Genomic DNA, 26,163 nt, shown 5'->3' on the forward strand with positions numbered 1-26,163 from the left:
TGCCTGTGCAATCGAGCAAAGCACCCACCTATTTGTATCATTTCTCTGTCGTTTTATCTATTTCTTTCCAACTTAAATGTTACTAAAAAGAGGCAACGGGGAAGTCGTTACAAAATGTCAGAGCTGACGGCCGGTGGCAAAAGCAGAGGTGCTGAAAATCTAAGTGGTGTGACCTGTGGAAACGTAAACGATTTCGTGGCGAGTACAGATTCTGATACCGATACGTTGAATGCAACGGCTAGACCGGTTACACCTCAGCAATCACCACCGCCTCAGAGTAGTCGCGCCGGGCCCCGGCCGAATGAAGTGGTAGGCGACAATTGGGCGACAAACCGTTCGGGAGGACCGCCTGGTTCTAATGTGGCTAACTCCGGCGCTTCCGGGGTGGTATCTGATCTGCAGTTCAACTCTCAGGATCGTGCAGCGGAGGGTGCAGTGCCGAACTTGAGTGGTGGGTTTTTTTCTCTGCCATTAAATAGCCAACTGCCGCCGCATCTAGCCGCGCCAAAGGACTCAAACAATGGGCTGAATTTGACGGATTTACCGACGCACACTAACAGTATAAACTGCCGGGAGGAGGTGGCGGTTCCTGCCAGGCGGACCAAACCGAAGAGTGAGAATTGTCTGGCTAAGTTATACTACAGTGGAATGGCGCGGCGAAAAAGAGTAGAAGAGCGACTAGAGATTTTACGAGCGCGCGATAAGGAGCTAAGGAACTGTACTTTTAAACCGGTTATCACGGATCTCGCCAAGACAATGGAACGGCCTGGAGCATTTCCTTACTGCCGCAGTGAGGAAGCTCAGCTACGTCAAAGGGCCCTTCTCGAGACGTGGGAGTCCAAGATTGAGAAAGAATGTCGCCCCACCCCTAAGATTTCCAAGGGGTCGGAACAGATTGTCCAGCGTGTCAGGAGCAGCAGCGCTTGCGTGATACCTGTGGCGGATCGCCTGTACATGGAGTCGGCTCGCCGTCAGTGCCGTAAGCAGGAGGAAGAGGAAAAGGGATTTCAGCAAACTATTCCACTTAGACGAAGTGCCAGTGATGTGAATGCACTCATCCATAGACTTTATGAGTTAGAGGAGAAGCGGGTAGCGACTATTGAGCGGAAGCGAGGCGAGTTATGGTTAGATACAAAGCCAAAACGTCGGTGTGAAAATAGCGAGCAGCTCGTGGAGCGCCTTTATCGACCCACACCAAGGAGGCGACGCCCTTGTAAGAGTGAGCCGATTTTGTTTTCACCCCAAGTAAATGAAACAACGAAGGAGCTAAGCCTTCGGGCAAATAGACGGAGGTTGGAGCAGTGGCACCAGCTGTGGTCCAAGGTGTGGAAGGGGTATGGCGAAAAACAAGAACGTCAAATTATTTGCTGTGAACACCTCATGATTCTCAAGAAGATAGACGATGTGGCGCGGTCTTCTGGACTCACGGGAAACTGTACCCTGAATGATTTTTGCACGGCAATGGAGGACTACGAGAGGACACACGGTGTGCAACATTGGCGCTTAACACCTCTCCCGCTAAAACCCCATGTGAATGAAGATCTGACGTTTTCCCCGGTGATTCTCCCCAGTCACAGGGAGCGGAAAGGCTCCCCTCCAGCACACCAGCGTCTATTCGAAGCGGCAAAAGCGAAACAACTGCAGCAGAGGGAGGAAGAGAGGAAGAGACGTGAAGAGGAGCTTCGACAAGAGGAGAAAAGCAGGGCGGTGTCACGTCGTGCCTCCAGAAGGAGCTCAAAGCAACTAGACATAAAAGATCCCGCGGAGAAGGGGGCATCCGCGTGGCCTTGTTCACCAACTGAATCTGTAAGTAGTACCGACCATTCCCGTGGCTACAAGTCCGTCGAACTTTCTTCCTTATCACCTTCCAGTTCACCTGAGAGGATGCCAGTGGGGTTTTCTCCACCTCCGGTTTGGCTGACACCGGGGCTTATAGAGGTTGCGGAGGATCTGAAGCAGCTGATGGATGAGCCAAGAGGAGGTTGGAGTTACGCGCAGCTCAATCATTCGCGAACGAAGGTGGATGCACCACCTGACGCCACATTGCGGCCTTCTCCGTCGGTGGGACCGAAGAGGAGTGGTTCAAACCATAGACCGTTGCGTGCACCGCAAAAGAAAAAAAAGAGGAGGCCGGTCAGTGAGTTGCTTTCTGATGAACTTCTGCTTGAGTGCGCAGCGAGCAGGTGCTCCCCATTTTCGTGGAATGTTTCTGCTAGAAACAGAGAACACCGTGACAGCAACCGACGTCTCCGCAATATGGGAAAGCTGCTTTATCACAAAATGTGATATCTCCACCAAAAGACAAATATCCATAAACATGCGCACATCTATAGATGACGTTTTTTTTTCCCCCTTTTGAGCGAGGATTGTTACACTTCCTGTGTGACTTGCATGAGGCAGGTGTGGTAGCAGGTGTGTCTTTTTTTTTTTGATTTCGGTTTATATATATATATATATATATATTATTTTTTTTTTTGCTGCTTGATGGAAATTCATGCTCAAGTTACCACTGCAGTGAAAAAGAGTATCACTTTTCTTATTTTATTTTTTTTCCTCTTTGACCAGTTTTCAGCTGTGGAGGTAGCAGGGATGGTCACTCAAACTGAAATGGAGGAACGGATTCGCGTGTCTTTGGAACCGGAGTCGTGTGATGTGGTTGTGTTAAGTGAGGAAGACCGGAAGTATGGTGTGGTCATTGTTTCCAGAAAGTTCAACGATGTTCCACTGGTAAAAAGACACCGTATGGTAAATGACCTTTTTAAGGATGAGTTGTTGTCCGGTGAAATTCATGCCTTAACAATAACGGCGAAGCCATTACCGTAGCACCCATCACGATCGCTAAGACATGTTGTTGCTCACTTTTGCACGTTCGTTTCGCTTTGCTCGAAGGAAACGCACGGCGGAGGCAATTTGCCGGAAACTCCAGTAAATATTCGCCCGGTATGTACCCGAGCGCTGCGGAGGTTGTTTCCTTAACAACGATACGGTTTACCCAGAACACAATTTGCAGCACTTCCGCTTCACATCGTGCTTGTTAAGATGGCCAAGATTTCTCTTGTGCATTCCCTTCATATGGTAGTCAATGAACGATTCCTTGTTTCCGTGGTGCATACGGATTATGGATAATGGGGTTTAGCAGCCTCTACACTGGAAGGTTGTGTGTAACTGAAATATGACAGTATCAATGCCTCTGAGAATCCACTGTATTTTTGCGTTTATCACGATGCTAGGGTTTCCATCCTGTTGGCTCCGCCGGTCATAGTTTAATTCGAAGAAAATAGTCTTTGGGACTATTAAATTCCCTCTGCTGAGTCTAAACAGCGACGTGTCGTCAATTTGTATTGCTTCGTTTCGCTGAGTTGTGTGCCCTCAATCGCGGCTACCGTGGCTTGCGCTTACTGCTATCTCTATATGATCCTTTTCTGATGTTTCTCGCCCCGTTTTTTTTCTTTGCCTAATATATATGTTGCTTAATGCAACTGTGATGATGTTTGTTCATCGGTAGTGTGGAGGTCCTTAGGATGGTGAAGCCGTTCGTGCCCCGGAATATCGTGAAGAAGCGCACGAAGAAGTTCACGCGCCATAGGTGTGAGCTCTTCCCGCAGCTAAGCAGCAGTTGGCGGAAGCCTCGTGGTGAGGACTCGCCGGTTCGTCGCCGCTACAAGGGACAGAAGGCAATGCCAAACAAGGGTTATGGAAGCGACCGCAGAACAAAGTATATCACCCCGTCAGGTTTCAAAAACTTTCCCGTCAACAACGTGCAAGATCTTTATATGCTCCTAATGCAAAACCGCAAGTACGCTGGTGTCATTTCACATACTGTGGGAGCCAAAGCCCGCAAAGCGATTGTCCGGAAGGCTCACGAGCTTGACGTACGTCTGATTAATGGTAATGCCAAATTGCGGCGTGTTGACGTTTAATGAGATTCGTCCTTCACACATGTGATGCTTTTTTGTCATTTCTTATAGGTGTTATATATACCATAAACTTTCAAAGCAGCAAATATTACTATTTTTTTTCATTTGTTTGCGTCTGTGTTGCTCGTGTGAAGCATCAAGGACACCTATTGGCTTCTTGACCCATTCATCAGACATACATTTTTCCCTCTGATGTTTCCTGCGCATTGTGTGTAGTGTAGCAAATAAGTCCTTAGCGTCTTCGAGAAAGTAATCATGCCCTTTGTCGATCACAATAAATACAAGATTCAGAGGGAGGATTTGCCAGCCCTTCCCCATTTCACAGATTTTAACGACCCCCGCTTCTGTGGGACCAACAACAAACAGAAGAATGGTATACTTGCGTACTACCAGTGGCTTCACTGTGTTGGAAACTGGGGAGAGGAACATTCCATGTGCAAGAAGATGCGGTGGTACGTGGAACGCATGATGCAGGAGGTTTGGTTGGAAAAATGGGAGGAGAAGCGTGCTCTAGGACATTTTGATCACGTTCTTCTGTACGGTGTTAAACCGTGGAAAGACTTTGAGCCGTTGTACCAACCTGTAAAGACAAACCGCAAGGGCGCCTACGAGTTCTGGCTGGACCGCGACTTTGAACCACTTTATGATGCCGATGCTTCGGATTTCTGCGAAAAAGCACCGATTCTCCATGACATTTTTGTCAAGGGGAAGAAACCCGTATATGATGAGTAGTTAGTGACGAAAAGGTTGTCTTAGTAGTAGCGATCGTTTCCTTTTCTTTGTAGCATAATTTCCTCATGTATTTCTTTAGCTTATTTAGTATGGGTTGCGTTTTCAAGGGGTTGTCCTGGGTAGCGGAAGTGTTTGTGGAATTGGAAAAGTTACTATTCCTGTTCCTATTTCTTATTTTTCTATGGCTAATCATACTGAGGGAGTTTTTTTTTGCCATTTGCGGATTATTGCCTAACCGCTTGGTTTTATAGACTTTTTGATTGCTTTCCCTTCATCATCTTTTATGCTTTTTCTGTTGATTCTTCCTCCTATCCCATTTATGAAAGAAGAAAGTTTCATCTTTTTTTGTTTGCTTGTGCTTTGTAATACTCGCCTGCGCCGACCAATGTCTGAGTCTTCGTACGGTCTTACAACATTCAGTCCTTCCGGAAGACTTGTGCAGATTGAGTATGCAACGACGGCCGCCTCCAAAGGGACAACAGCCTTAGGTGTCAAGGCAACTGATGGTGTTGTCATTGCAGCAGAAAAGAAAACAACATCACCCCTCGCTGACTCCTTAACACTTCATAAAGTGTTTGCTTTGGATGATCATGTTGGCTGTACGTATAGTGGGATTGGTCCTGATTGCCGCGTGCTTGTTGATGCTGCCCGACGCGCATGCCAGCGCTACCGCCTGACATATCATGAGCCAATGCCTATTAGTCAACTGGTTCGTCAAATCAGTTTCTTATTTCAAGAATTCACGCAATCCGGCGGTGTCCGTCCGTTTGGGTGTTCTCTTCTCGTTGCCGGGGCGGATTCTCGTGGAAATCACCTTTATCAACTGGACCCCAGTGGAACCTTCTGGACGTGGAAGGCGACATCTATCGGCAAAGGCAGCCCCGATGCGAGAACATTCCTCGAGAAACGGTACACCAATGAAATGGAAATTGAAGACGCCGTACACACTGCGCTTTTGACACTGAAGGAGGGGTTTGATGGGAGAATGACAGCTGAAAACACGCAAGTGGGTCGGGTGGTTGAAGGTCGCTTTGAACTGCTTACGGTAGAGCAGTTGAAGGATTACCTGGACCAAATCTAATGTGGTAGAATGTTTTCTCCGCTGTGATTGCGAGTAGGGTGCTTCCTTATTTTTTTCCTTTGTAGGCAACCCGCGGCGGAAAAGCAACGAATGAGACATTGACGCAATTTGAGAGGAAAAAAGAGGGGCCACTAAAGAGTGCAGGGTAGTAAATGGTGGGTGCGTGATGGTTTCAACTGCCCTTCTGGATTGTGTCCCACTATTATTGGGCACCATTCTATACGCCTGCCCGAAAAGGTGTGTGCGTGTGTGGTTCAACTGAACATGTGTAGTTGTGCACTTGCTTCGCACGTTCTCCGTGTTTTTTTTTTCCGGCGGGTGGGCCTCGATTATTCGTCTATCTCTTCACATCTGTTTTCCCCCCTTTTTTTTAAAAAAATTGAACTAGTACTTTTAGTTTCTTTTTTATCTGAGGTTGCTAAAACACACTCACACGTGTAAGAATAATACAATGGAGCACGTAGTAGCCAGGGTCGCAGGTGTTCAAAAGCCAGTGGATATGCCGTTACGGCTCCTGAAGAAACAACAGTGGGTTAGATGTGCTTTGGACTGCAGTCACAAGAGAGTGCTGAGGAAAGAAGCATTTATTGAACTGTGCACCTCCAACCCGTACACACCGTTGTGTGAGCGAATGTCTAAAAGCGAAGGCATAAAATTCCTTCAGGCGCTTCATAACGCAAGGCAAGTAATAGTAGTGCAAGATTACGTGTACATCAATCCAGCTGATGTTGTTGACGCTGTTCATGTGCGATTAGAACTTCCTAATGTTGCGCGGAGGGCACCTGTAACCTCACGAAATTGCTCTTCTGGACAACCCAAGGACTCTGAAGTAACTTTGAGAAGTGACATGGAGCGCCGCCGCTTCTTCTGGGCCATTGTTTCCCTCCTCAGTAGTGCCCAAATGTCAATTTTAGCTTACTTGACGTTTAGTGTTTATGGTTGGAGTGTCATGGAGCCTATTTGCTATTTTGTAACAACCTCAACGTCACTTTGTGCTTACGCCTATGGTCTTTGCTACAAGAGGAACTGCTCATATGAGGCTATTGACTCCCAGTTGGCGTCTTCAGACACTTTGGTGGAAGGAAAGTCCCCTTCCACCGTGTGTACACAACCATTTTTCATGGAAGCAGTGGAACTTTTGCGGACCGTGCAAGCGGAAAGCGACAACAGTGGATTGGCTGAAGCTTCTTCTTCCGATACCAAAGACAAAGCTTAAAATGCAAACCAATGAAGGGGAGAATATAAAGATTCCGGAGTGGTTAGCGGAAGTAGCAGTAGTGCAAGAAAAGCGATAATATTGGAATGTGTAATACGTATTTGGATAAAGCTCAAGAGACCTTGCATCATCTACTATTCGAATGATAGGGTTCCCGTACTTTTTGTTGGCAGCTCAGCAATGGCGACGATCTACGTTCAAAACGCTTCACCGTATGACAGTTGCTTTATGGCAGAAAGTTGCTGTTTACTCAATGAAATCGTCCGCAAGGTGATGACATTGTTGTGATGGACGCGCCAGTAAGAGTAGGAAAACAAAAGAGAAAATGCGTTTTTGTAAAAATGGCGTACGCAACCGGCGAGATAAGGGTGTAATCACTTTAAATTTGCTTCCTTCTATCTACAGTAACGTTGTGCCCGTAATGCGGGACCAGTCATCTGCCTCTCCTCAGCGTTACAGTTAAGCATTTTCGCGGGTTAGGACGGTCATTTTTTGTTTTTTTTCACTGTTTCCGTGGATCCTTCATTGTGCCGCATTGTTAGTGCGCGTACACACTCGCCCCCCCCTCCGACACACATGCCTGTGCATGTGTTCCAGTTCCCAAGGATCATTATCATTGTTTTTATTTGTTTTGTTTGCACTTAAGGTATCATTTTGGGTATATAGGATGTGGACTGTGCAGGAGGACGAGTACAAGAACACTGAACTCAGTTTTTCAGGTTTGGAGTTAAGTCCGCTCAGTGGAACTGAGGACGCGGCGTTCAAACCTATTGGAGTGTACACGAAAAGTTCACAGGTGTTTGTTAATGCCTCCACGACACCATTGACGGGCACCCCACCAAATGACCGTTGCCCAACAGCAACTTTACTTCCACCACAACGAACTCCTGGAAGTCCTGCTGCGGCGGGACGTTTTTTCCCACGTTCCCAAGCTGCTAATGTCAGTGTCATGCGCGTCGATGCGCCGCCTTTTGAGCCGTCGTCTAACAATTTGGCGGCTGCCATTACTTTTGTTGAGACGCCAACCGGAGGGAAACGTGGCGGGTTGCCTTTCACAGGACCTTCAGAGCGCCGCAGCCCCCATTTAATGATGCCTATTGATGACACACCCGGGAGGGATAAGGATCGTACCACATCTCAATATGTGGAATGGAGTGGCCATCATGTTAATTCATACCACTCCCACAACGCCATGCGCCCCTTTACCACTGGTGGTAGTGGCAACAGTACTGTAAGTGTCGAGAATTTAAGGGGAAACGTTTACGAGCTGGCAAAGGATCAACATGGTTGTCGCTTCCTTCAGCGCTTGCTGTGCGATCCGGAGGCAGATTGTGAGATTCCTCGGACGATAATGAGCGAAATTGTTCCACACGTCGCTGAATTGATGACAGATCAATATGCCAACTTCTTGGTTCAAAAGCTGTTTGATATTATGCCTAAAGATGTAAGGTACAGCGTCGCATGTGTTGCGGCCCCGAAAATTGCTGCCATAGCGCTTACGCCGCACGGTACCTTCAGCGTGCAAAAGATGATCGAAACTATTTCCTCACGTGAGGAGTTAGTGATCATTCGTGAAGCGCTATCCAAAGATGTTGTGCGTCTTGTGAAGGATGCGAATGGTAATCACGCTATTCAAAAGGTTCTTCAGCTGTTTGAACCGGATGATAAAGAGTTCGTTTACGCTGCCGTTGCTGTGGACTGCATTACCATTGCAAAGAATAAGCAGGGTTGCTGTGTGCTGCAACGTTGCCTCGAGTATGCTTCCCCTGCTCAGCGGTCCACCCTAGTGAGACATATTTTGGAGTGCTGTTTGCAAATTGCTGAGGATCCGTATGGAAATTATGTTCTCCAGTACGTGATTTCCGCGGGTGATAGCAAAACCATTGACACGATTGCAATCGCATTTCTGCCTCATTTAGTCCAATTATGCATGAACAAATTTAGCTCCAACGTCATGGAGAAGGTTTTATGCCGAGTGTCACCACTCGTGCAGGAAATGTACGTGGATACTATGTGTACACCGGAGGTTGCAGCTCGATTAATTCAGGATGATTTCGGCAACTACGTACTTCAAACAGCATTGACTATATGCACGGCAGGACAAGCGGAAGCGCTTGTTTCTGTCATTCGGCCTCTGATGCCATCAATTAGGAATACGCCTTATGCAAAGAAGCTTGAGGGAAAAATTGAGAGCGCCATGTTGAAGAATGCGAATGGTCACGTGCCTGCAGTTGGTGTTGAAATGGGCCGACTGTTGGAAATGCAGGAAGCGGGAAGTGAACATTCGCCCTCTTGCCACAGTTCTGATATTCGTGCGCCTCAAAACCAACCGCTCTCCGGCTGAACTCCCATGGCCAAGTGTTTTAGTGGTGGTGGGTAATCACTCCCCCATTTTTTTTTATTCTCTTCGTGAAGTTGTATATTGTGTATGATAAATTTTTTTTTTTAAAGGAGAAGCGAAGGAAATAATAAATTAAAAAAAAAGGCCCAAAAGGGGAAGAAAAAGAGCAAAAAAAAATCTAGTAGGAAATCGAGAATAGTAACAGCATCAACAAAAAAGTGTGAAAGGATACATAAAAGGGAATGAGTGAAGAGAGGAGAAGTGGTGTGATGCAAGGGATTCAAAGAAAGAAGGTGAAAGGACAAATGACAACAACTATTATTTCAAACGCACCGGAGAAGTAAAAGAAAAGACAAGGAAGACTAATGTGAGTTGTCGCACATATGTTTGCGCTAGCGTGCATTCATATATGTATCACTATATAAATGAAGTTAGGAGCGGAAACAGTTAACGCTGCAATGAAAAAAAAAAAGAGAGAAAGGAACAAAGAAAAAAAAACATGCATAAAAAATGATAGTATAAAATTAAAAAAAACAGAGAAACGTAAGGAACGGAAGTGGATCTCCGAAAGGAAGTAAAAAATAAAAAATAAAAAAATGGTGTGAACTGCCCCCCTGGTGAACGGGGTTACCACAAGTGTTTCCACGACTCCCCCCCCCTTCCCCAAAGATAAAAAAAAGTTAATGAAGCAAACAAACGGAAACGAAAAAAAAGAAAAGAAAGAAAAAAGAAAACATGCCTGTATAATCAAATGTGAAAGGAAGAAGCGTGACTTATCATCTTTGGATTCTGTCTTTCCTTTTAAATACGTCGAAGGAGGTTTGTGCAGTCGCTCTGCTTTGCCATTAAGCCAGTGGTGAGTAAAAGGTACGAATCAAAAGGTAGAAGATGTCATACGTGTGCGTGGTTTTTGCGAGAAAAAAAAAATTGAGCATCGTTTCTCAAAGTGATGGGTGACACGGAAATGAAGGTGGGGAAAAAGTGAGGGCCTTATGTTTCGGGAGATGTGTGTGTGTGTGTGCCTGTGTATTTGAACTTCAAGTATTAAAACGATTGCAGTGGTCGTTTTAATTTCCTTTTGAGGGGGTTTATCTTCATAGTTTGTACCATTTCACCTCCCATCGCCGTAACCCTGCGTGTTTTTGTAAAGTTTTGACGGTAATTGGTTGTCTATTACGCGTTGTAGTACTCGTTTGTTGTTTTTTTTTAAATGCAAGTTTCCATTTTCTCCTCGTATATTCCTTCTGCCACCCGGTCTTTTCCCGTTCCCTTCGCTTTTCCCCCATGCCGCTGCACGTTGCCGCCTTGCGGGTTGAAGGTGAGATGTTGGGTTTGTTATTATTATTATTATTGAAAATTGTAAAAATGGAGTGAAATGTCGGACGATGCGAAAGTGAGGAATCAAAAATCAAAAAAAAAGCATACACACATATATATATATTTATATATAAAGGGGGAAATCGTAAGAATCACAATAAAAGGAGGGGGAAACGGTGAAAAGTTTACCATGTCACATGAGAGAGCATATGCGTGTGATGCCTTTTGAACATTACTTTTGTAGGGTCAGCAACCATTTGATGGAAGCAGCAGTAAACAACAAAAAAAGAAGTGGATGTGAAAGGTGGGAATATGGTGGTGGGGATGTTATACCAATTTTTATATTTGTGTTGTTTTCCCCCGTATAGAACACACAGGGATGAAAGGCGAGGGGGGGGGCGATTTTGTCTAGTGGTATCAACGGGAAGGAGAAGTGTGCTAAATGAACGAATCATCTTTTTTTTTCTTTTATCTTCTTTTGGGTTGTATCATATGAAAACGCAACCACAGGGGAGGGAAAAGGGGGGAAAGTGACGTGAAATATATGCAAAGGAAAGGAAAACAAAGTAAGTTGCTATTCTGTATAGTTGCTTGTTTCACGCGTATGGACCAAACATCTTCGAATGCGGTTCTCAGCGAGTCTTTGTGCTCAATTTCCTTTTCATTCGTTTTCTCACTTGAGTAACCTCTCATTGCTTTGGTATTTCTTTACACACAAGCACGCTTTCTTCCTTTTTTTTAAAAAAACTCCTGTAAGTGATATCTTTATATGGCTAGGAGAACACAGATACGCATATACGTTGATATATATATATATATATATATATATATATATATGCTGACGGATTGTGTGGGTGCGTAGAGCCCCTCTGAGCCCCCTCTTCTTTTACTTTTGTACTGAACTATTGATTTCATTTTGCCTTCGTGGGCCCTCCCTTTTCAATCACATGTGGTGTAAAAAAAAAAATAATTACCGAAACTCAGGCACGCATGGCACTCGCTTCCCTTCCCCTTGACTTACACACTGCGCTGCGTGGCAACAAGCGACCTCGACTCTGAAGGGACGACTGGAGGAAAGTGGAAAAAAGAAAGGAGGTTTTTCTCGTTGTCTCACTCAGTTCGTTCTCCTCACTTTTTTTTTTGTTTCTGTGCTGCTGCCACAGTCACAACGGCAACCGATACAATATGCTTTTAAATTCCTCCTTTTTTGTTTATTTTGTTCTTATTGCCGTTGTATTCATCACACCTCACCGGGTGTGGTTCGTATATATATATATATATATATATGTCTACGTGTTTCTGCATTGCTCTGTATATATTTATATATACGTATGTGCAGATGTTGCTCCTGTTCTTTACTGTGTTCTGTTTCTCCTTCACTGCGTTGGCGCTTTCCTTCAAATTTCTTTATATAATTTACTTTTTTTTTGTCGGCACATCCTCCTTTCGATCAGTTTGGGCTTATGGGATGGACCCTGCCGATCCCACGGCGTCTGAATGTGACAAAATCAGTAGCATCGTGTCGAGGTTAGAAATGAATGAGAAGCGTCAACATGAACTGATGCTCCAAATCAGCGCATGCGAAGCCCGCATTAGGGCTATTGAAGCTCATATGTCTAGGAATTCCGATGAGGTGCCGAAAAAATCATTAGATTCACAAGTTAATGATCGCATGAAAACCGATGATAGAAAGCAGGCGGTGGCTGTAACGGAGGAAAGGATATGCGATTACTGTCTTATTTTCACGCAGTGTTGGTCATGCCCGGCTTGTGGACGTGAGTGGTACTGCAGTAGCCGATGCCAGCGCTTAAGGACTTACCTTCATGGGCCATTTTGTGGTTGTCAGAGACCTGCGGTTGCATAGGCGCGTCACAAAATCCCCACGTGTTAGATATTTCTTCTTTTCGTTGCTTCCGCCTTCACATGTGGTAAACGAGGCGAACCCAAGACAAAAATGGAAGTGTGTGGCGTCTCATACGTACACGCATAATTCACCTGTATTTCACATTTAACATTTGCTTATGTAGAATGCATAGATGGAATAGTCACTGCTATTACTATTGTTGTCAAACTTGTTTGACACGAACATCTTTCGACCCCCTCCCCAACCCGTTCCCTTCGTAGGCTGTGAAGTGTTATCTTTTTCTTCCCCAAACTTTCCCAGCAGGTGCGGAAGCAGTTTTCGAAGAAATGGAAAAGGCCCGTCAATGGGCCTCTGAACTTTTCTCTGCGGATGTCGTGGAGGTGATGAGAGCTCGACAGGCGCTGGCGCGTTTGATGTCACCGAGGGATTTACTCGAACTGTGGCGAGGAGGGCAACAGGATGCAGCAGCAGCACTCCTTAATGAAGCGGAGGAGGTTGGGTGCCCTGAAGTGTACGCATCTCTGGGGGAAAGCTTCAACCAATTGCTTGGTTCCGGTTGCCAAGCGTCAATTGCGAGTGAGTTTCTTATTCTGGACGAGTCCCACATTGTTCTGCGTTTTCTTTTAGCTGGAGTAGGGCATGAAGATGTCATGAGGGCGGGTTGCTTACGTCCCGCGCTTATCGGTGCACTGGCCGTTTTGCCCGAGCGGATGGCTCCAGCTGTAGGCGAACTGTTCTGTGCATCCTTGAGGAGCGAGAAAATATTGAGGTTGTTTGATGAAAATTCCCCCGAGTCGGAGGATAATTTGAGGGTTTGTGAGTTCCTTGCTGCTCACACTGATTTACCGTCTTTCATTGTCAACGCCACGCTCGAAGCGTTCGAGAGTGACCCCCTACTCGTTGCGAATTACCTTATAGTGAGCGGCATTGTAAGTCGTCACACGGAGTTATCGACACAGTTACTCGGTAGGATCTACCATGAGCTCACGAATGGCATAAACGGTTTTTTGTTCCCGTTTGTGTGTCGTGCGTGCGCAATAACCCTCAACAAGCACGAGGAAAACGCCGGGAAGTATGCTGAGTTGTGGGGAACTGCCGTTGCTGCTCAGTTGGACCGCTGCGATCCGGACACTCGCGATGCAATTTACGATCTTCTCGGCGCGGCAAGCACTACACAAACGGGATGGGGAGCTGTACAATCTTTTGTTAAGGAGGAAGACCTGCTGCATGCACTCGGTGCGAAGAAACTGTGCGCTGGTGCGCTGAGCTTTATGAGTGTTGTTGTGCAGTCTCTTTTCGTACCTGATACATTTTTTACTCGACAGATTCTCACTGCGGCGTGGCAGTTACGAGTCAGCCAGGACGATACCACTCGAGAGAGGTTGTGGGAGTTTATTGTTAAGTGTCTTTCACGTGAGTCGTTGGTGTTTATTATCTTTCCACTGTGTGCTTCTTACCTCTGCTCTTCACGTCAAGAGCATTTGGTTAACATTCGTGGTTTGCAACTCGACGCGGCCACTCGTCTTGTTGCTTCTGGGGTCCTTCCACCTGAATTGACAGAACGGCTACAAGTCTACATCTCCCGAGGGCTTTATCCTCCTGGGTCAGTGGGTGTAGAAACAATGTCACATTAAGAGTTTTTGCAGATGTTGCTTTATGATCAGCTATCGCGCGAAACGATGTGAGGCACTGCAGTCGCGTTGCGCGTGTGCAGGCGACTCGTAAATATTATTCCACCCTTGTTGCGGTACTTGTGCATCGTGGGTCAATTTGTCTGGGGGTGTGTAAGGTTATTCTAATCATCCTTTTGTGTGGGTTGCGCTTGCTTTGTCGGTTGCTGCCGCTCTAGTTTCTCGTTTGCTCTTTCCTTTTCTTTTGTAATCTCCTTTTGCTTGCTTCTTTAACAACGAGGTTAGGTGCGGGTGCGATGTCGGTACGGGAACGAGCTGTGGTACTTATTGATGGCCCAGCGTTGATTCACCGTTGGTATTACCGTTGGTTGTACACTAATAGAAATAACCCCGTTGATGTGAAGCGCTTTGCCATAACAAATGCGCGGCACACAATTGCTATAGCGCATAGCTTTGATCCCAGTCACTTGATGCAGCACCTTCTCTCGCCGCAGGTGGAGTACACGCATACACCCAAACATAACAAGCTAATTATATGTTTCGATCAAGGTGATGGCGGCCGTCGAGAGATTTACCCAAAGTACAAGTTAAATCGTGAGGGACGAGAAGTAGGGGAAGAGCTTGGAGTCATACAAAAGGTCGCCACGAAGGTGTTTCTGGGTGAGCCGAAGAATACGCTTTTAATTGTACCTCACTTTGACTCGAAGCTCAAGAATGTGAATGCCGAAGCCGACGATATGATTTCCACCTTAGCACAACATACCCAACGAATTAGAATTCCCACTGTCATAATGTCGCATGACCATGACCTGTACCAGCTTATCGATGAGGCGAGTAGGTGTTATTACTACGACATTCGTACGAAGCATCTCATATCTGAAAAGGGTGTAATTGAGCGTCTCGGCGTTCACCCAAAGCTCGTACGGGATTACAAATGCTTAGCGGGTGACCCTTCTGACAATATTCCTGGTGTGAAGGGAATTGGGAAAACCCGAGCACTGCAGCTGCTAAAAAAGTACGGTGACTTGGAGGGAGTGCTCACCAAAGGCACTAAGAAGCAAGGTGGGGTTGTTGGTGATTTACTGAGGGCTGGTGTCGAGGGTGCCGAACTTTCACGGAAACTTGTAGAGCTGCGTGACTGTCCTAGTGTACTTAGGGTGTGTGAATTCTTCCTGAAGCTATAAAAGTATCGAGGTTTATCAGCTCACATGTTGTCGGTTGTCACTCTCTGTCATCCTTCCATATACATTGTTTGTTGTATTTCGTTCTCACCCATTTCCCCCTTGCCGATGTCGCTGAGTTTGGCTTTTTGGCATTCCGCGTTGTGACGTGGATGCATCTCACAACAGTGCAGCGGTGCTCCCATTTGGAGAGTTGATGCTTACCGTTGCGTTGACGGGGGTGGTGGTGGACTTTTAACTGTTCACGTACGAGGACCCCTTTTAATTTGTTCCATAGAAACACGCCGTCCCGCCGTGCAGTGGGGTTGAAATAGAGAAGGAGATTTAGTGCGAAATGTAGCGTTTTGGGGGAGGGGGGGGGAATGAAGTGTGGTCTGGATTGGGAATGTAGCTTTGAAAATGGTGGTCCCAAATGCGGTTGCGGTAGGCAGCCGAAGTTGGTGCGTTTTGACAAGCAACAGTGGCCGCACTCACCTTTTGACTGCGAGAAGAGGAACTAAAAGGAAGCATCTCGATGTGTCGAATACTCAATGCACTAATTATAAAATGTAGCGGTATTTGGTAAGGGACGTGTATCTCATCGTCTTTAGTTCATGGCGGAGGGGATTCTTGTGCCTTTTTGTTTTTTTTTAATACTGCTTTGCCCTCCTCCATTTCTTTCCGATATTCTTGGCTTCTCAAGGGAGAAAGTGCGTGTGTCATATCTATTGTACTTCTCACTTTTGTGTTTTTTTTCTTTCAGCTCCACGAATGTTGAGCATGCGTTCCTAAACATGACCATTCCTCTTCTTTTTGTTGTCATTGTGACCATGCCTTTTTTTTTAAAAAAAAAAAACAGGAGTGTTTCCCCCTTCCATTCTTTGTGTTTCTATCTCCATTCCATCACTTTTCGGATCTTGTTGAACCACTTTGCGCACTCCACCGGGGCACAGCCGTAGAAATATAGAAACAAATAAAGAAGGACTAAATATATTTGTAGAATTTATTCGTCAAGTAGGAAGAGGGTTCCAACAGCGGTAAGTTCCTCCTTGGTGTGTGTGAACTTGGGGACATATTGAGTTCAAGACGAACAAAATCAACTAAGCCATTTACGAAAGAGTGAGAGGAAGGATTGAAGTATTGATAATCGACTTATTGAAATCTTTTTTTTTTTTTGAATAGAGCAACTTAAGAGATAGAATAAGCGAGCAAATACACAAAAGGGGAGAAACCCGAAAGTAAACCCATTGGAAGAAGAGGCGATAGGGGCAAAGGTAATTATTTGCACACTATGATTTCCGTCTTGTCGCCCTCTGACTTCGAAAAGGCAAAAGAGTTCCGTGCCTTCTTGCGAAACCTCGGGCTATCGAAATCTTTGGACCTTTTTTCGGAACAATGGGATGAACTCGTAAAACAGCAAAAGGAGATTACCACCAACGAGGAAAGGATGTCGGAACAGGATAAAGAAAAGTCTCAGAGGGTTTCAAGTGCAGGCTCTACGCCATCCGTAACAGCCGCTCGTGTGCTACGCGTGAAGCATCGTGTGGTGTCGGCAGTTGGTATAGAAGATGATTTGTGGCAACCTGTTGGTCATGAGTTTCTCTCCCCCGCCTTCACTACAGGAGCTGGTATTTCGTTGGAAGCCTATGAGATGGCAAGGCAGAATGACGCTGTCACTTTGGTTTGTACAAACCCGTACTTTAAGGAACCACCACCATCTAATCTACCGCTGGAGCACTTTGATTTACGAGTGTGGTATGAAAGCGGTAAGACGGGGTTTGAGGAAGAGAAGGAACTACCGATTTCGGTTGACTCCATAGTTGCTGGTCGGTATCAAATGCTCCAATACCTCGACTCCGCTGCCTTTTCCCGCACTGTGCGCTGTATGGACTTACATGAGGATCGCGAAGTGTGCCTTAAAATCATACGGAACTCTAAGGACTTCTTTGATCAGAGTATAGACGAAATCAAGTTGCTCAAGTTGATCAATTCTTCGGGTGATACAGAGGAGAATTGTGTAGTCAAAATGTATGATTTCTTCTACTACAAGGAACACATGTGTATAGTTACAGAGCTTCTCCGCGATAACTTGTATCGGTTTAGCAAGTACAATCGTGACGAAGAGACGGAACTGTACTTTACACTACCCCGGCTTCAGGCCACCGCAAGACAGGTTCTTACGGGGTTGCGATTCTTGCATAGTCTTGGTCTGATACACTCCGACCTCAAACCAGAGAATATTCTTATCCAGTCGTACAGTCGGTGTGCAGTGAAAATAATTGATTTTGGGAGCAGTTGCTTTTTGACCGATAACCTCAGTTCCTACGTGCAGTCCCGTTGCTACCGGGCACCAGAGGTGATTCTTGGTTGTAAGTACGATAGCGGCATTGATATTTGGTCTTTGGGTGCCATTCTTGCTGAACTGGCGACGGGTAATGTGTTATTCGAAAATAACTCGATTCCGCAGATGTTGGCGTCTATTTGTAGCGTTTGCAACGAGTTGCCGTCGAAGCTTCTACACGAAGGTCGGAACACTCATCATTACGTTACCAAGTTTGGTGCGTTTTACGAGTATTGCGAAAATATGGATCTTATATTCCATTACCCTGTTCAAGGTACGCCGCTGCCGGAACTTTTTGGCTACGATGATCCCTTATATGTTGACTTCGTACGCTCGTGCCTCACTTTAGACCACCGTCAGCGCCCTACGGCGGAAGAGCTTCTGAAACATCCCTTTATCCACAACGATTATGGAAGTGCATACAGTAAACCCCCACCTTTGAAGAAGCAGGTTGCCGATACAAATGGCATCAAAGACACGTCTATTTGAGTCACAATCAGTTGAGGTGGTTTGGGTGCCTAATAAATTCCATAGAATAGCGCAATGCTCTCTCTCTCTCTATCCTTTTCGTTTCATTTTCCTCTGGATTTACATATTGATCTTTTGTCCTTCACCCCCTTTTTAGTGTTGTCGACATCTGTATTTGTGAGTCGATGCGTCTGAATCGCTTGATGCAGAACAGCAGCAACAACGAAAAATTCTCATTTTTTATCTTTTACCCTTGTGTTGATTTTTGTTTTGTTTCGTTTTGAGTGTTTGTGTTTGTGTTGAAGTCATGAAAGGAAATTGTTATTGGTAGTCTGAAACGTCATGAAATGAGAGAAACATATGAGGAAAGACATGTGTGCACACTTGCACTTGCTTCCTCATTCTGTTGGTGCCTCTCTCCGTATATAAATATAAATATATATATATATATATGAGATGTTTTTACGCATTCGCCCGTACATTTTTACAACTGCTGCCCGCCTGTGCACTCATTTCTGTAGTTGATGATGGGAAAAAGAGAGGACGTGCGTATATGTTTGTGTGTGTGCGTGTGTGTGTGTGTGTCGGGGAAAGGATGTGAAAGGAGTGAAGAGGGTTAAAACTGATGTTAGAGAGGAAGTGAAAAGTTTCGTATTTCTCCCTCTTCTTTTCTGGTGTTGGATGGGTGTTTTACCCTCCTTTTTTTCAGTTGATTAATTTCTTTTGATGCGCAAGCAAACGACTCAGTGGTGTGTTGTGTTTCTGTCCTTGACCCACTTTAGCCTTCACCCCCAAAAAAGTCGTGTGGCCCACTGGCGCCGCTCTCTCTTTTTTTTTTTTCGTCTTGTGGCGAGGTGAGACAATACCGGTCAAACGAGGCGGGAGTCATGAGGAGAATAAATAGGTTTTGATGTATTTTTGCGATGTGTTTTGGGAGTGTGACTAAAACCTGTTTTGACGGCATTTGCTCGCGTGCCTTCTATTAATTTAATGTTTGTATACATATGTATCTGCGTATATGTTTGTGTGTGTGTGTGTGTGTTTGAGAAAACATGTAATGTGAAATCTCGTCTTTTTCTTTACTTTTACCCTTTACTTGTTTTTTGTTTTCCTCCTTGTATACCTTTCATAATCATGGTATTTATCTATAAACTTGTGTTCCGCGGAAGTTTCTCCATTGGGTAAAGGGGTGGATGGAGATATTTTGCTTTTCTGTGTGAACTCATGACAGTATGGAAGGAATTTTCAACCATGCTTTTGTTTTGTTTTACAGAGAGGGATCAAACGAGAAGAGGGGTGGAAATAATTCAACATGTGACGAAGAGGAGAGGGAGGTGACAAAAAGCAAGAAAACAAAACGGGAAATATCGACGGTATGGTGGATTCTGCTCTTTTGGTTTCGCATGCATTTGCTACAAGAAGGTTGCAATACACATCTCTCTTTATTTCTCTCTCTTTCTTTCGTTTTCTTTATTCTCCTTCTGTGGTGATGGCGCAACTGCACAATTTGTGACGGTATTGAAGTGGAGGAACGGGTGGAGTGATGTGACGTGATGGAATAGGAACGGGAAGGAATGATGGGGAGCCCCAAATGATAATATTGGTAACAATTCAGTTAACCATCCTTTCCAAGCTGATTTGGATTACTTGATTTCTTCTTTTCCTTTTTTAAATGTCCCTCTTTCTCATTTCTTCTCTTTTTTTTTTCTTCTTTTACCCAACTGTTGATTGCTTGCTGAGCTTTCCTTTTCCCCAAATGTAAGGGCATTTGATCCTTTTGTAAGCTGATATTTTAAGTGTCGTTATGCTTGGACTTGCAGTGGCAGTGTTGTTGTTATTGTTGTTATTGTTGCTCATGAAAAGCAACGGATAGAAGGCAGTCGCGTGTACCCCCTGTTACTACTACCGCTGCAGTTACGTGTGGCCCCCTCCGAGTTTGACTTAATATTACAGTGTCAATGACTCAAAAAAAAAATAATAATATAAAAATTATATATATATGATAATGAAAATAATGCGGCGCTTCTAACCTGTTTCATCTTCCACATTTTCTTTCTGTCCCATTTTTTTTCCTCTTCTCTTATTGTTGTAAACGTTACTTTCGAGGAATTTGTTTCGTTTGAGGTTATCGCCTATTTTGGCTAGTGGTAACCTCCATCGCAACTGTGACTTAGTCATAACACTGCACTCAAGAAAGTAAAAGAGCATAAAGTAGAGAGCAGGAAAATAGACTGATTAGAAAAAGGTGGGCACAGGAGGAAGTATCAAAATATTTGATTCCTCTACACTGTGTAGTTTCATATCTAATTTGCCATTTGAGTGTGGTGCCACACAACTTACTTTATTATGTTTAGTCAGAAGCCGCCACCACCGCGTTACGTTCTCAACGTTGACACGGGTAAATGGAGCAAACAGGTTGTGGTACCTGAAACCAAACCCAAAGAGTCGATGCCAAATATTCAAAGCACACTTGACCTTCTGCTCTACCACGCCATGCACACCGCCAAAACCCAGTTGGAGGAAGAGGGAAAACGGACTCGAGTGGTGCCCGATGTTGCAGGTCAGATTGCAACTTTTGAGGCTCGTCACAACATTCACGCAAATGCACTGCGCTCCTTCTCTCTTTCCAGACGAGGTGGTTGCTGTTCAAATCCTGTTGTTGGACTTCTTTGCGGTATTCCACTGTACGATGTCTATACTGCGCTCACTAAAAGAAAAGGGGAGGAATGGGATACGTATGGAGGGGAGCCCGACCCAAATAAACTCCTGCGTTTAAGTTTAGATGAACTGTTTGATGTATGCACGAGCCTGGTAAAACCAATGGTAAACTATAGTTATGTTCGAGACATGTTTACCATGCTTCCATCTGATGGTGAGGATGATGACAACAGCGTACCTCTATCGTGTTTTTTTTCGTTCCTCGTAGAAAACGCATTTCATCCAACGTTGAACCGAAACGTGGAAGCATTGTTCCGTGCATTTGACCCCGAGGGTACCGGAGTCATATCCGAGGCTACACTTGCTTCTCCTGTGCTCAACGCTTTTGCAGAACTGAATCTTTTTGGACATTTGCGCGGGGAATGGGAAAGGATGGCTTCAACGCTGGAGATTGTGGGAAATATTGATTACCGCATCGTAGACAATATTCGGCTTCTTACGCCGGAGGCCACTCGTGCGGTTTTGTGTAGTTCCCCCATTTTGTATGACGCGATGGAAAATGTCGATTTAGACGGCTCTAAGCTTAAGGTGTCTTCGTGAGTTATTGCAAGTTACGCAGCCCTTGTGCATCAATATCTTGTGGTAAAAGAAAGGGGAGGGGAACTCGTGTAGCGATATCTCGCATTTCATTCACCTTTTGTTTCTTGCCAGTTATGCCTGTGCCGTGTTCTCGCTTCCTGTTGGATTTGTTGTGTTTGCACTTATATCCTACCCTTCTGGCGTCGTCTTTGTTCGTTAGTGGGTACTGTTGGCAAGGGAATGTTTGCAGTTGTAATGTATGTGTTATGTCGTAATGTGAAATGTTTACTTCTCCCGCTCGTGGGGTAATAAAATTTCAAGTTCCCTCTATTTCAATTGCGTGATAGCCTCGTGCTTGCGAGCCGATGTTCGTTGAACTAAGGGAAAAAACATCCCCACAATGGCGTATCTTCTCTACCTCGTACTTTTCCCTTTTCCTCTATTCTTTGGGGTTGTATTACATGTCACTTTTCTCCCACGGGTGCATGTATGTGCATAATATAGAAAAAAAAACTGTATTTTAAAAAAAGAGAAAAAAATTGAGAGTGGCTGGAGGAGCGGGATGGAAGTTGCTGCGGTTGCGAGTGCTCCCTCGGCTGAGGAAGTGAGCGAACTGAGGAAGCATACGCGTCTGTCAGAGGCTCAAATCACTCGACTGCATGAGCGTTTCACGGCACTTGACCGGTGTGGAAAAGGTTTGATTTCCCCGAGTGATTTTCAGTCAATAGCATCCGTGGCGTCCAACCCTCTTCTTAGTCGAGTGCTTACTGTGGTTAGCAGTAGTGGTGATGGAAACATTAGTTTTGTTGATTTTGCGAAGGCATTCGCTGTTTTTCTCCCACAGACCGATAGGCAGGAAAAGCTGCGCTTTACGTATATGATGTATGATATCGACGGTGATGGCAAAATCAGTAACAGCGATCTCATGGAGGCTCTCAAAATGATGGTAGGCCCGAACTTAACAGATGTGCAGCTGCAACAGATAGTAGACAAAACATTTATTGAGGTGGACTTCAACCGGGACGGTTTTATCACGTTTAGTGATTTTGAGAAGCTTTCACTTCCCATCAGTCTGGATAATGCCCATGTTCTGCAGTTTTAAACAAATGGAAGCGTGTGGTATCACATGAACCTGACATAACCTAATGCAAATAATTTACACGCATATGTAAAAGGCCGCGGTTTATGTGGTGTTTGTGCCTGCGGGTTCCATTATCCCCCCCGCGCTTCACACCCTTGGGGGGGGGGGGAATGAAAGTTTTGTGTTGCATTTGCTGCCCAGTAGCAGCTGTTGGTGCATTTCCTTAGCTCGCCTGTGCACCGTGGTCAGATATGCGCTGAAAGACCTGGAAAGTTTTTGCTGGGGAGGGGTGTTAGACGTGTGGAATATCTATGTGTCAAGGGCCGGATGAACGTTTCCTTTTACTTTTTCGTTTTCCTCCGTCGTTTATCATCCCTAATCCCATTTTGCTCGTTTTATTCGTCTTACCCCCCTCTCTCTATTTGCGTACCTTTGAAACTGTGTCGTCGCGCAGCATTTTTGTTTCTTCTGCTCCTCTTTTTTTTTTTCTTTTGGCCCGTTCCCCTTCTTTTTATGTAATTTACAACGGTTTGTTTTCTGTTTTCTTCTAATTTTGATTATTATTATTCACTTTGGTTATTTTGCATACGCACTGTGGCGAGAGGAGTCTTTGAAGTGGAAATACTACTATGCTCCGCCGTAGTGATTTACTGCTGAAAAAGGGTTGGACTCATAATCCCGGTCGTACACGCCGTGGTGGGAAAAATCTCGCGTGGCGCCCAAAAATGTCGGAACGTACGCTCGAGCAGTTTGTTCCACTTCACCTCGCATTCCCTCGAAGGCACCCAAACAGTTGGCAAGAGAGGCAGTTCCACCTCCTCGGTTACGTCAAATGGCCAAAAGAAATTGGTTTCTACAATGCTGGTGATAACTTTGAGCTTACACCACAAGCAGCATATCGTATTTACAAACAAAACTGCGACGAGACCTTTTGGACGAGGTTGCATAATGAAAAGACAATTATTCATTTACTTCCACTGGTCGAGCAGGATCCTGGGACCAACATGGTGCTCGTTGATGATATTTTTCGTCACCACCTTAAGCGTTTTGGTGCCGATCATTATATTTACAACGCGGTGATGCAAGCGGCTGCATTTGCAAAAGATTTCCCCCGCTGCGAGCAATTATTAGCAGAGATGCGCGGCCTTGGCCTTGAGCCAAACGCACAATCTTACGTCAACATGATGTTGGGTGCGCGCCTTACAGGAAAACCTCGGGATCAGGCGGAGGCTTTTTTCCGTGAAGGTATCAAAACAGGTGCCATTAGTGCTGTAATGCGTCTCGACACTGAATTTCAAATGTGGATGGACCAATTGGAGCGACTCGGTTCCTTCAAAGCGAAGGTCGGATACCTGTCAGTTAATGAGGAAGGCGCTTCTCCGATGCCTCGTGACATGTGGGCATTATGGGGTTGGCATCGTACCGAGGCGAAATTTATTAGTCGTAAGCAGATGATTTCTGAGCAGGTACAAAACCGTGTGAGGAGTGGCAAAGAGTTGGTGGGAACAGTTTATCAAAAAGCTCGTCGGCAGCCATGGGCAAAATATAATGGGATGTTTCCGTATGATTACAACGGCCCTGCACAAAGACCCGCGGCTTCCTTCGTGGACGCTCCAACTCCAACACATAACGCAGAGGTTTGTGGAACTGCATATTAGTGAGGTGTGTTTGCTCTCTTACGGAGGGAAGGGGGGGGGGGGTTTCATGGGACGTTTTAACCAGGCGGTAGCGTTTTAGTTTGGAAGGATGCGAAATGGCAATGTGCTACAGCTCCTAAGGTTATATTTTGTGCATGGATGTGCAATCTTGTGCCGTGTTTGGTCCCTTGGATTTCTTCTCTTTTTGGTTGGTGGTATCGTTGCATGGACACATGCGCTTTTACTTTTTTTGTTACCTTCAGTGCACGTAATGTACGTGGTCGATTCGCTTAAGCCATCCGCATGCGAATATGTATTATTGACTTACTGTTGTTTACCCTTCCTCTGGTTGCAAGATAATACTGTCAAAAGCTGCACGCTGCTGTACCGTAAGCAATAGTGCTTTAGGAGGGCCGGTAAAAAGCAAAAAAAACAAAAAAAAACAGTCCGTTATATATATAGAGAGAGGGAGAGGGGGAGAGAGAAATATAAAAAAGAAATATTGAAGCACTCATTTACCTTACGGAGTTACACACATCAAAGTTCAAGGAAACGACATGTCCGTGCGCATTCGCTTTATTCTTACAGGCGCCTGTCCTCCGTCCTACTCTGGCAAGCAGGTTCAACTTAACTTCCCTCTTGAGGATGAAAATGGGGCACCCACAACAACAGCTCACCTAAAGCAATTGATTCGTACGCAGTGGCCAGAAAATATGTCAGAAATGAAAGAAGTTGTTGAGAAAACTGAAATGAGAGTCCTTAAAACTGGAAACCTCCTCTCAGATGATACCCAAATTCGCTCTGTCCTGACGGCTACAGAATTAAGCGAGTGTAGCATTAACCCAAGTGCTGAAGGGAGCGGCCGAGCAGATGAGGATCAGAAATCAGTTCTGATGCATCTAGTTTTTCAGAGCAATCAAAGTCAAGGCAGACAAAGAGATGGCAGCGCAGGTGGAGGAAGGCGTGATAATGCTTCCCATGATAGTGGTTGTTGCACCATGCTGTAGAAAATATGCTCAGATGGTTCATTGCTTTTTTTTTGTTTGTCCCCTCCTCTTCCATCGTCATCCGTCTCTTCTTTTCCTTTGCGCTTCTCTCCTTTTCTTCTCTTTACTTGCTTGTTTTTCATATATATACATATATATATATATATATATACCATCTCTCCAAATATGTTACCATCACCATTACGTTTTAATGGGTTGTAACAAACTTCCTGCACAGGTGATTAGGGTTTAACTCTATATTTCATAAGGTGTGCGGGAGTACTAAAGGAAAAAAAAAGTAACAATAGTGGAGAAATGGCGCCCTGTCACTCATGGATAATATTAAAGTGAGTGTTTCATTGTTTTGTCCCTCTTTCCTCTGTGTGTGTTTGTGAATGGGTGTCAGTAAAGAAAAGAAAAGGAAGAGGGAAAGGATGCGGAACAATTACAGAAATGAAAATGGGCACGTCCGCACTGGCACAGAAAAAAAAAGCGAGAGGAAATGTGTGAAGTGAAAATATCAAGAGGAAACACACATAAACAAAAGAAAAGAGCAGGGGGACGGGGGGGGAAGAAAAGAAGAACTGTTGAAGCTCAACGGAATCAGCTAAGGTGAAAAGAGTGCGTGAGGTGAAAGTGTGGAGAAAAAGTTTATTTCTGCATATGTGTGTACATATTCTGTAGAGAAGGGGATGTTACCATCACCTCCCGGCATTTCATTCCCCCCAAATATTGCATACAGCTTTACTGCTTTACTGCTTTCTTTCTTTTTTTTTTATATATTGTTGATTGTATCTTTTTCCACACCCGTGGTTTGTTTTGGCAGTATTTTACAATACCTGTGGGAGCTTCTTTTGCGCCACCACGGTGACATATTTCGCCTTTGTTCGTACTATTTTTGTTTCGTCCTTTTGTGATTAATACTCTGCTGCTTCTGAATGTTGAGTGGGAGATGAAATTTGTACTCACCGTGTGGGTTTGTCTACGCATACGTGTTTATGTTTGTGTTTGTTTTAGAGAAAAGAAGGAGGAAAAAATACATTGAAGTTCTTATATGTGTATGAACGTGTTTGGGAACCTTTCGACACCGCCACTATTTCCCAGTTTCCTTCTTCCTTTTCTTTTCTTTCTTTTTTTTTTTTAAACCTCATCGA

The 26,163-nt window shown here is 44.9% G+C and overlaps 15 protein-coding genes across 15 annotated transcripts, besides 17 other annotated features; all 15 read left to right on the forward strand.

Moving 5' to 3' along the window:
- Window positions 1-114: 114 nt before the first annotated feature.
- Window positions 115-2,286, forward strand: Tb10.100.0140 (hypothetical protein, conserved; the record flags this gene model as incomplete). The annotated part of the gene is made up of 1 exon (XM_817192.1): window positions 115-2,286. One exon carries the CDS (start codon window positions 115-117, stop codon window positions 2,284-2,286), a length of 2,172 nt encoding a protein of 723 aa, XP_822285.1.
- Window positions 2,287-2,440: 154 nt separating this feature from the next.
- Window positions 2,441-2,463: a microsatellite.
- A 21-nt stretch (window positions 2,464-2,484) lies between these two features.
- On the forward strand, window positions 2,485-2,823 carry Tb10.100.0150 (hypothetical protein, conserved; the record flags this gene model as incomplete). The annotated part of the gene is made up of 1 exon (XM_817193.1): window positions 2,485-2,823. The coding sequence occupies one exon, from the start codon at window positions 2,485-2,487 to the stop codon at window positions 2,821-2,823; it is 339 nt and encodes a 112-aa protein (XP_822286.1).
- Window positions 2,824-3,521: 698 nt separating this feature from the next.
- Window positions 3,522-3,920, forward strand: Tb10.100.0155 (60S ribosomal protein L32, putative; the record flags this gene model as incomplete). The annotated part of the gene is made up of 1 exon (XM_817194.1): window positions 3,522-3,920. One exon carries the CDS (start codon window positions 3,522-3,524, stop codon window positions 3,918-3,920), a length of 399 nt encoding a protein of 132 aa, XP_822287.1.
- A 252-nt stretch (window positions 3,921-4,172) lies between these two features.
- Window positions 4,173-4,649, forward strand: Tb10.100.0160 (cytochrome C oxidase subunit VI, putative; the record flags this gene model as incomplete). The annotated part of the gene is made up of 1 exon (XM_817195.1): window positions 4,173-4,649. One exon carries the CDS (start codon window positions 4,173-4,175, stop codon window positions 4,647-4,649), a length of 477 nt encoding a protein of 158 aa, XP_822288.1.
- A 385-nt stretch (window positions 4,650-5,034) lies between these two features.
- On the forward strand, window positions 5,035-5,730 carry Tb10.100.0170 (proteasome subunit alpha 2; the record flags this gene model as incomplete). Its single annotated transcript, XM_817196.1, has 1 exon — window positions 5,035-5,730. One exon carries the CDS (start codon window positions 5,035-5,037, stop codon window positions 5,728-5,730), a length of 696 nt encoding a protein of 231 aa, XP_822289.1.
- A 451-nt stretch (window positions 5,731-6,181) lies between these two features.
- On the forward strand, window positions 6,182-6,946 carry Tb10.100.0180 (hypothetical protein, conserved; the record flags this gene model as incomplete). Its single annotated transcript, XM_817197.1, has 1 exon — window positions 6,182-6,946. One exon carries the CDS (start codon window positions 6,182-6,184, stop codon window positions 6,944-6,946), a length of 765 nt encoding a protein of 254 aa, XP_822290.1.
- Window positions 6,947-7,532: 586 nt separating this feature from the next.
- Tb10.100.0190 (pumilio RNA-binding protein) lies at window positions 7,533-9,290 on the forward strand (the record flags this gene model as incomplete). The annotated part of the gene is made up of 1 exon (XM_817198.1): window positions 7,533-9,290. The coding sequence occupies one exon, from the start codon at window positions 7,533-7,535 to the stop codon at window positions 9,288-9,290; it is 1,758 nt and encodes a 585-aa protein (XP_822291.1).
- Window positions 9,291-9,409: 119 nt separating this feature from the next.
- Window positions 9,410-9,430: a sequence feature (AT_rich).
- A 318-nt stretch (window positions 9,431-9,748) lies between these two features.
- Window positions 9,749-9,884: a sequence feature (A-rich).
- A 68-nt stretch (window positions 9,885-9,952) lies between these two features.
- Window positions 9,953-10,021: a sequence feature (A-rich).
- Window positions 10,022-10,716: 695 nt separating this feature from the next.
- Window positions 10,717-10,739: a sequence feature (AT_rich).
- A 668-nt stretch (window positions 10,740-11,407) lies between these two features.
- Window positions 11,408-11,441: a microsatellite.
- Window positions 11,442-11,868: 427 nt separating this feature from the next.
- Window positions 11,869-11,891: a microsatellite.
- Window positions 11,890-12,468, forward strand: Tb10.100.0200 (hypothetical protein, conserved; the record flags this gene model as incomplete). The annotated part of the gene is made up of 1 exon (XM_817199.1): window positions 11,890-12,468. One exon carries the CDS (start codon window positions 11,890-11,892, stop codon window positions 12,466-12,468), a length of 579 nt encoding a protein of 192 aa, XP_822292.1.
- Window positions 12,469-12,794: 326 nt separating this feature from the next.
- On the forward strand, window positions 12,795-14,102 carry Tb10.100.0210 (hypothetical protein, conserved; the record flags this gene model as incomplete). Its single annotated transcript, XM_817200.1, has 1 exon — window positions 12,795-14,102. The coding sequence occupies one exon, from the start codon at window positions 12,795-12,797 to the stop codon at window positions 14,100-14,102; it is 1,308 nt and encodes a 435-aa protein (XP_822293.1).
- A 293-nt stretch (window positions 14,103-14,395) lies between these two features.
- Tb10.100.0220 (mitochondrial structure specific endonuclease I (SSE-1), putative) lies at window positions 14,396-15,283 on the forward strand (the record flags this gene model as incomplete). The annotated part of the gene is made up of 1 exon (XM_817201.1): window positions 14,396-15,283. One exon carries the CDS (start codon window positions 14,396-14,398, stop codon window positions 15,281-15,283), a length of 888 nt encoding a protein of 295 aa, XP_822294.1.
- Window positions 15,284-16,094: 811 nt separating this feature from the next.
- Window positions 16,095-16,115: a sequence feature (AT_rich).
- A 435-nt stretch (window positions 16,116-16,550) lies between these two features.
- Window positions 16,551-18,089, forward strand: Tb10.100.0230 (protein kinase, putative; the record flags this gene model as incomplete). Its single annotated transcript, XM_817202.1, has 1 exon — window positions 16,551-18,089. One exon carries the CDS (start codon window positions 16,551-16,553, stop codon window positions 18,087-18,089), a length of 1,539 nt encoding a protein of 512 aa, XP_822295.1.
- Window positions 18,090-18,490: 401 nt separating this feature from the next.
- Window positions 18,491-18,521: a microsatellite.
- A 92-nt stretch (window positions 18,522-18,613) lies between these two features.
- Window positions 18,614-18,653: a microsatellite.
- A 426-nt stretch (window positions 18,654-19,079) lies between these two features.
- Window positions 19,080-19,110: a microsatellite.
- A 609-nt stretch (window positions 19,111-19,719) lies between these two features.
- Window positions 19,720-19,783: a sequence feature (T-rich).
- Window positions 19,784-19,894: 111 nt separating this feature from the next.
- Window positions 19,895-19,920: a microsatellite.
- Window positions 19,921-20,033: 113 nt separating this feature from the next.
- Window positions 20,034-20,084: a sequence feature (AT_rich).
- Window positions 20,085-20,414: 330 nt separating this feature from the next.
- Tb10.70.7980 (hypothetical protein, conserved) lies at window positions 20,415-21,326 on the forward strand (the record flags this gene model as incomplete). Its single annotated transcript, XM_817203.1, has 1 exon — window positions 20,415-21,326. The coding sequence occupies one exon, from the start codon at window positions 20,415-20,417 to the stop codon at window positions 21,324-21,326; it is 912 nt and encodes a 303-aa protein (XP_822296.1).
- Window positions 21,327-21,867: 541 nt separating this feature from the next.
- Window positions 21,868-22,407, forward strand: Tb10.70.7970 (calcineurin B subunit, putative; the record flags this gene model as incomplete). The annotated part of the gene is made up of 1 exon (XM_817204.1): window positions 21,868-22,407. The coding sequence occupies one exon, from the start codon at window positions 21,868-21,870 to the stop codon at window positions 22,405-22,407; it is 540 nt and encodes a 179-aa protein (XP_822297.1).
- Window positions 22,408-23,015: 608 nt separating this feature from the next.
- Window positions 23,016-24,044, forward strand: Tb10.70.7960 (hypothetical protein, conserved; the record flags this gene model as incomplete). The annotated part of the gene is made up of 1 exon (XM_817205.1): window positions 23,016-24,044. The coding sequence occupies one exon, from the start codon at window positions 23,016-23,018 to the stop codon at window positions 24,042-24,044; it is 1,029 nt and encodes a 342-aa protein (XP_822298.1).
- Window positions 24,045-24,580: 536 nt separating this feature from the next.
- Window positions 24,581-25,030, forward strand: Tb10.70.7950 (hypothetical protein, conserved; the record flags this gene model as incomplete). Its single annotated transcript, XM_817206.1, has 1 exon — window positions 24,581-25,030. One exon carries the CDS (start codon window positions 24,581-24,583, stop codon window positions 25,028-25,030), a length of 450 nt encoding a protein of 149 aa, XP_822299.1.
- Window positions 25,031-25,047: 17 nt separating this feature from the next.
- Window positions 25,048-25,139: a sequence feature (CT-rich).
- An 11-nt stretch (window positions 25,140-25,150) lies between these two features.
- Window positions 25,151-25,181: a microsatellite.
- Window positions 25,182-26,113: 932 nt separating this feature from the next.
- Window positions 26,114-26,151: a sequence feature (T-rich).
- Window positions 26,152-26,163: the final 12 nt, after the last annotated feature.

The sequence above is a fragment of the Trypanosoma brucei genome, chromosome 10, assembly GCF_000002445.2.
Source record: "Trypanosoma brucei brucei TREU927 chromosome 10, whole genome shotgun sequence".
Taxonomy (NCBI): domain Eukaryota; phylum Euglenozoa; class Kinetoplastea; order Trypanosomatida; family Trypanosomatidae; genus Trypanosoma; species Trypanosoma brucei.